Source organism: Nematolebias whitei, chromosome 3 (genome assembly GCF_014905685.2).
Source record: "Nematolebias whitei isolate Nwh7 chromosome 3, NemWhi1, whole genome shotgun sequence".
NCBI classification, from domain to species: domain Eukaryota; kingdom Metazoa; phylum Chordata; class Actinopteri; order Cyprinodontiformes; family Rivulidae; genus Nematolebias; species Nematolebias whitei.
In genome coordinates, this window is record NC_056500.1 from 2,059,772 (window position 1) to 2,067,374 (window position 7,603).

Genomic DNA, 7,603 nt, shown 5'->3' on the forward strand with positions numbered 1-7,603 from the left:
CTGGAGGTCAGGGGTCACTGGACTATCACCTGGAGGTCAGGGGTCACGCCTGTGCATCCCAGCAGACACACGCTCTGGTTTCAGTCACTTTTATTACAAAATGGATTTTATTTACAGAAAGAAACGTCACTGCAGACCAGCTGTTCTGGTTCTGGACAAAGAAGCTGCAGGTTTCTTGGGCCGGCTCAGGTGGGCTCAGGTGAAGGTGGGGGGGATCCTCCTCCACAGACCTCCACACAGACAGTTCTTGATCCAGCGCTGCTCCCACTGCTTCATGGCGTTGGTCTGATTGGGAGAACGAAGCATGGTCACACAGCCACACCTGAAGGGGGCGGAGTTTCACAGGTATCAGGGAAAATGTAAAATTCTGCATTAAATATAAACGTCACTTTGTTTTTTTATTTGCTTCTCTGATAAAAGAGGAAAATAAAACGAGACTTGGACTAAATTGTGTTTTATTCATAAATGTAATGCAAATGTTTTACTGAAGTACGATTTTATTTCTCTTAACATCCTTTCAGACATTGCCGTGTACATTTTCTCACACCAGCTAATTTATGTATTTGTTTAAATAATTAATATTTTATTTTGACAGACTTCCTGCCGCCTAGTAACGTTTTCCTTTGACAGAAGGGCGCTCAGCTCCCAGCACCCAGGTAACCACATGCACAAAGATTCTTGCTCACAGTTCAAATACCCAACCATAACTCCACCCACTCTGTCATCATGTGACCAGAAGTCCAACCTGAATGACCAATGAGGCACTCTCGAGGACCACCCCCCGACGTAGACTGAATTAATGTCAGTGAGCGTAGTTTGCGCCTCATGCACAGACCTGTTCATCTGCAGCGATGATGGAAAACGCACGGAGAATTTCTTATGATGCAGCTTTCAAGTTAAAATGATCGATCAGCTGTTGAAGGAAACAGCTGAGAGCGAGACGAGGCGGTGTGCCAAGATGCATTTCTGAGCCTCGGAGAGGACTTCAGTGCACGGGAAGAAGAACAACATAGCAATAAGTGACTTTTGGTGACTACCGGTACTTTGTGTTTTGCCGTGTTAAAGGCATTTTCAGAAAAACATTGTTAACGGATGTTCCTCTCCTTCGGGTCACGTGGCTCCGTTGAGCAGAAGTCGTCAAAATTTATATTTAAAGAAGTCAAGTCTGATACATATTTTAATAAAAGTTTTTAAATTCTTTCTGTGTGACATCAGTCTGTGTACGGTAAATATGTGTTTAAATACCGGTAGTCTCTCATTTAAGGTCACAACCGAACACGGAGTGGAGACAACGAACAGGAGAGGCTCTTGTGTTCAGTGATTATCCTGGTTAGGGATTCATGAGTCTAACAGCCTCAGGGTAGAAGCTGTTCTTCAGTCTAGTGGTTCTACACTTAATGCTCTGCAACTTCTGCCTGAGGGGAGCGGGGGGAGAGGGTCTTATAGCACGCTGAATTCAAAATCTGACTTCTAACCTACAAAGCTCTCAACAACCTAGCTCCATCTTATATTACAGATCTTATTGTTCCATATTTTTCTAACAGAGCACTTCTCTCTCAGGCTGCAGGTTTACTTGTGGTTCCTAGAGTTTCCAGCAGCAGAATGGGAGGAAGATCTTCCAGTTCTCAGGCTCCTCTCTTGTGGAACCAACTTCCAGTTTCTGTTCATGAGGCTGACACATTGTCCAGTTTAAGACTTTCCTTTTAGATAAATCCTATAGTTAGTGATAGTTTGGGTTTCCTGAGCTGTCCTTTAGTTGTGCTGCTATAGGCTTAGACTGCTGGAGGACAAACTGACCACAATTCAACCATGTTGTATAACAGTTAGCATGCTGTATACTATATGTGTGTATATATATATATATATATATATATATATATATATATACACATATACACACACACACACACACACAGGTCCTTCTCAAAAAATGAGCATATTGTGATAAAGGTCATTATTTTCCATAATGTAATGATAAAAATGAAACTTTCATATATTTCAGATTCATTGCACACCAACTGAAATATTTCAGGTCTTTAATTGTTTTAATACTGATGATTATGTCATACAGCTCATGAAAACCCAAAATGCCTGTCCCAAAAAATTAGCATATTTCATCCCACCAATGAAAGACAAGTGTTTTTAATACAAAAAACTCCAACCTTCAAATAATCATGTTCAGTTATGCACTCAATACTTGGTCAGGAATCCTTTTGCATGAATGTCTGCTTCAATGCTGCGTGGCATGGAGACAATCAGCCTGTGGCACTGCTGAGGTGTTATGGAGGCCCAGGATGCTTCGATAGCGGCCTTAAGCTCATCCAGAGTGTTGGGTCTTGTTCTCTCAACTTTCTCTTCACAATATCCCACAGGTTCTCTCTGGGGTTCAGGTCAGGAGAGTTGGCAGGCCAATTGAGCACAGTAATACCATGGTCAGTAAACCATTTACCAGTGGTTTTGGCACTGGGAGCAGGTGCCAGGTCGTGCTGAAAAATGAAATCTTCATCTCCATAAAGCTTTTCAGCAGATGGAAGCATGAAGTGCTCCAAAATCTCCTGATAGCTGCTGCATTGACCCTGCCCTTGATAAAACACAGTGGACCAACACCAGCAGATGACATGACACCCCAGACCATCACTGACTGTGGGTGCTTCACACTGGACTTCTGGCATTTTGGCATTTCCTTCTCCCCAGTCTTCCTCCAGACTCTGGCACCTTGATTTCAGAATGACATGCAAAATTTGCTTTCATCCTAAAAAAGTACTTTGGACCACTGAGCAACAGTCCAGTGCTGCTTCTCTGTAGCCCAGGTCAGGCGCTGCTGCCGCTGTTTCTGGTTCAAAAGTGGCTTGACCTGGGGAATGTGGCACCTGTAGCCCATTTCCTGCACACGCCTGTGCACGGTGGCTCTGGATGTTCTACTCCAGACTCAGTCCACTGCTTCCGCAGGTCCCCCAAGGTCTGGAATCGGCCCTTCTCCACAATCCTCCTCAGGGTCCGGTCACCTCTTCTCGTTGTGCAGCGTTTTCTGCCACACTTTTCCCTTCCCACAGACTTCCCACTGAGGTGCCTTGATACAGCAGTCTGGGAACAGCCTGTTCGTTCAGCAGTTTCTTTCTGTGTCTTACCCTCTTGCTTGAGGGTGTCAATGATGGCCTTCTGGACAGCAGTCAGGTCAGCAGTCTTACCCATGATTGTGGTTTTGAGTAATGAACAAGGCTGGGAGTTTTTAAAAGCCTCAGGAATCTTTTGCAGGTGTTTAGAGTTACGTCGTTGATTCAGATGGTTAGGTTAATAGTTGTTTAGAGAACCTTTTCATGATATGCTCATTTTTTGGGACAGGCATTTTGGGTTTTCATGAGCTGTATGCCATAATCATCAGTATTAAAACAATTAAAGACCTGAAATATTTCAGTTGGTGTGCAATGAATCTGAAATATATGCAAGTTTCATTTGGACTACTGTACTTAAGATTCTTGGGGGTGGACAAAGTTAAAAAATTTCAGCCAGTATATCGGTTATCAGCATTAGCATGCCCCGCCCAATATCGGTATCAACGATAGCCAAAATTTCTGTATCGGTCAGGTTTTAATAAAATCCCTTAAAGTTGTGGTTTTCTAAAACACTTGCCTTCATAAACATCAGTAACTGGATTCACTGGCTGTTAAGATGGAGGGGTTGTTTTGACCAAGGGGTGGAGTTGTAGCTTTACTAAAGGGGCGGAGCATCTATGTGGTGGGGGTTAGTTCCTAGAGGTACAGGGACGTTCACATCCTCTTCTTTAGTGTCTTGTTCCTTGTTGGCTGTTTGCTTTCTACCATACTGCTCATGTGCCAAACTGAGCGCTTCTGTTTACAAACGTGATCTTCCTGTTGCTGTTGTGACATCACTTCCTGTGGACTCACCTGGTGCAGGCTTTACTTTCCTCCGTAGGACTGACCCCCATGTGAACGCAGCGCAGGTTGTCCATCCTCTGAGCTCCAGGACTCCTGAAGGCAGACACACAAGTTCAGCTGCACCTCCACCACAGTCCAACATCAGAAGCTTGCCCCCCCTGATCGAAACTGGATCCTCCTGGCAAGAACCTGGTCCTCAAGACAGAAACCTGGAGGACACGACCGTCCTGGGCATCATCAAGGGAGGAGATGAGACGGCGTCCAGGGAGGTCAACAACAGAAAGGAGAACCAGCTCATCCTCAGCGTAGGAAAGATGAGGGAACTCATCGTCGACTTTCATAAGAAGGCCCTGCTGCAACACCACCCTCACCATCAGTGGGACTGAAGTGGAGGGAGGACAGCCACAAGGTCCTAGACCTTCACACCAGATCTGAGCTGGTCAGTGAGCACTGCAAGAAACCGCTCAAGAAGGCTGGACCAGACCATCGACCTCACACATTCATACAGAACTCTACTAGATCTATAATCAGAGTTTTATCACATTCAGACACTGATGGGACACACATCGGAGGCAACGAGGGGTTCAGTGTCTTGCCCAGAGACACTTCGGCATGTAACTGCTGGTGGATTCAAACCCCCAACTCTTGCATTGGAGGACGACTGCTCTAACCACTCAGCCACAGCCGCCCACAACAGAGGGCCGGTGGAGAGCAACTGCACCACTGGCAGTTCCCTAAAAGGAACCAGCCCCCCACCCACTACCAATAACAAGGTCTTCCTAGTCCTCCCATCAGGAACCCAGTCCTCCTGACTGAACCTGGTCCCCATGACAGACCAGGGGTCTTGTGTACAAAGGGTGCTATGCAACAAAACATGGCGACTGCACTTTTCCACACAGAGGTTCAGATGAGTCAGTCATGGAATCGTGGTGGAAACGAGTCCACACAGACTTCATGTCTCTGCAGGTTTTTGTCCATTGGGGACACCCATAGGACATACATGTGAAAACATTGGACACATCAGAGACACACAATGGACAGGCCTTGTTGTTGCTCTGACAGCACCTTTAGCCTCAACTCTGTTCCAATTCAGCACCTTCGTTCAGGAGCGCCCTGGACAACTTTACCTATTGAGCACCTCCAGGGGGGCGGAGCCTCCTGCTCCTGTTAATGATGAAGCTTTTCCAAACTGCAGCCTGAGCGGGTGTTTCCCCTGCAGCTTCACCATCACGCCATCGTTTACTGGGAGCCAGTCTATACTGGGAACCAGCAGCTGGCTGGGCAGGAGGCAGCACTCGTCTATCAGGCTCTCATCAGGATCCTGGGGGGGGGCGTCATCCCGCGCTGCAAGATAGGACATGGGGGCGGAGCATCAGCATGTGTGTTTTTATACACAGCCCTGAAGCTGCCTAAGCTGCATGAAGCAGCAGCAATCACAGAAACGCTGGCGTCAGACTGGACGCGATCAGAACCGGGTCCTTACAGCAGAGCCACAGCTTGGTGAGCAGCCGGAACAGCAGCTGCATGCTGTCCTGGGTGTCCGACGTGGCCGTGAAGGTGGGGAGGCAGCCGGGCTTCAGCAGGCCCCAGATTCTGATCATCACCAGCATCTCCCTCAGCATCCCCAAAGACGCCCCATCTCTCATAAACCCAAAACCGGGCCGGACCAGGGATCCCTGCAGGAGACACCAGAACACAAAAGAACCGAGGGAGGAGGTCAGACGTCAGGGACAAGTGACAGCACGTTAGTGAGATGTGAAGGCGAGACTTTTATTTTGAAAGTACTGCCCAGGTCCAGAGCGCGCAGAGTACGGCTCCAGAAATACAACATGGCAGCTCCCCAAAGAACGCTCACCTGGTTGGGCAGGTTGGCCAGCAGGTAGAGCACAAATTCTCCGACCCACTGGATGAGCTGCTGCAGGGACTGCAGGAGGGGTCCGTCCAGCACGAACTCCTCCGTCTTCAAGTTGAGCATCACCTTATCAATATCTGAGGACACACACGGAGGTCAGCCGGGCTCGTCACCTGGACACTCACCTGGTGGGCGGTCCCACCTGTGTCGGTGTTCTTGGCGCAGATCTCCATCAGCCGGTCGCCTGGACTCTTGTCAGGCGTGTGGAGGACGTGCGGCCGGAGCAGAGACTTTAAGGTGGAGCTGATGGAGATCAGGAGCAGCTTGGCGTGGAAGTCGCACGCTCGCGCCGCCGTCGCCGTGGAGAGCTTACAAAGAGACGCCTTGACGGCTACGATCCGAGTCGCCAGAACCTGAACGAGACGGCACGCAGAATCAAACATTTTCTGCGTCTGTTAAACACCGTGTTCTGGTCACAGCAACAGGATTTCCCAGCATGCTTTGCGGACCTGCTGCAGCGCCTGGTTCTGCCTCATGTACTCTTCGTGCAGCTTCTCCACCAGGTTGTGCACCATGCCGGGCTGCACGTGCAGCAGCACGTCCCACCAGTCGTAGCCGGTCACCATGCAGTACTCCAGCAGGAACAGCAGGTGGCGCAGCGTCGTGTTCATGTCCAGAACCTGACCCATGGAGGGCGACACCCGCAGCATGTGCAGCTGAGGAGCAAACAGGAAGTGAGTGTCATCATCAAATTTAACAGCTCGGTGTTTTAACTCGTTTTGTGGCTGGATTTAAGTCGGCCGTGCTGCCTCACCTTGCCATGGTTGTCAACTCCAGCGAGAGCCAGTGAGGTCCAGGAGAACTGCAGGGCCTTGAAGTGAAGGGCGGGGCCTGCGGTCCGCTGGCGTTTGACGCTGGCCTCGTCTCCAGGCCGCTGAGTGGAGGAGGCGGAGCCGTGGAAAACCCCCATGGTGTGAAGGGAGAGGCGGTGCAGGATCTGAATGCTGCCGTCATGAAAGGCCAGAGCAAGACCTTAGACCCAGAACACAGAGGGCCAGTCAGAACCGATTGTAACCTGGACCGCATTATGTTCTGGAGGTTCTGCTGAATTATGTCAGGGTCAGTGGACTATCAGCGCCGCGTTACACAGGAACTATATTCTCAGGCGTTACAAGCACATCTACTGAGTTGATTTGGGTTCTGCTTACCGAGTCCGGGACAGAACTTGGTGTCTGATGCCACCTTCAGGTCCGTGTTGGAGATGGAGATGGGCAGTTTGGGCAGAGCGAGCGCAGAAACTCGCTCCAAATCGCTGGTCGTCGTCAGGATCCTCCACTTCAGGATGGTCGGCTGCTTCTCCCCGACTGCACACAGAAGGTCAAAGGTCACGGTGGGTCAGAGACCAGCTGAACCAGACCAGCTGTATTTCTTACCGACAGGTGACCGATGCTGGAAGATGTTGTTGACAGGAAGTCCCTCCTTCCTCAGAGACCAGCACTCCACGATGCTGCCGCTCTGATTGGACGCACACAGGAGCACCTGAAACACAGCTGGCCAATCAAAACCCGCCTCTTCTTCATACCAACAGTGCCAGCGGTACCACTCACCTGCTCAGAGTTTTCACGGGTCAGAAACTTCAGGTGGGTGACAGCAGGGTACTTGTCTCTCCGGATCGGGTCGGTGGTGCACCGCAGAAACAGCGAGGGCAGCAGTTCGGTGTCGATGCGACACTTTTCACTTACTACACTCACGACCACCTGAACACATGACCAAACTGTTTATTACACCTACAACCACCTGAACACACGACCAAACTGTTTATTACACCTACAACCACCTGAACACACAACCAAAC

General features: G+C 49.5%; 1 protein-coding gene across 1 annotated transcript in view; it reads right to left on the reverse strand.

The window, feature by feature from the left end:
- Positions 1-88: 88 nt before the first annotated feature.
- med16 (mediator complex subunit 16) overlaps positions 89-7,603 on the reverse strand; it is an 8,675-nt gene continuing 1,160 nt past the window's right edge. Inside the window, exons 5-15 of the mRNA XM_037674423.1 lie at positions 7,356-7,505; positions 7,182-7,287; positions 6,957-7,112; positions 6,563-6,780; positions 6,258-6,464; positions 5,951-6,161; positions 5,746-5,885; positions 5,380-5,572; positions 5,024-5,240; positions 3,906-3,989; positions 89-322 (exon numbers count right to left, since the gene is read on the reverse strand). Of these exons, the coding sequence (XP_037530351.1) occupies positions 196-322; positions 3,906-3,989; positions 5,024-5,240; positions 5,380-5,572; positions 5,746-5,885; positions 5,951-6,161; positions 6,258-6,464; positions 6,563-6,780; positions 6,957-7,112; positions 7,182-7,287; positions 7,356-7,505 (1,809 nt within the window). The 3' untranslated portion in view covers positions 89-195. The remainder of the gene's footprint in view (positions 323-3,905; positions 3,990-5,023; positions 5,241-5,379; positions 5,573-5,745; positions 5,886-5,950; positions 6,162-6,257; positions 6,465-6,562; positions 6,781-6,956; positions 7,113-7,181; positions 7,288-7,355; positions 7,506-7,603) is intronic.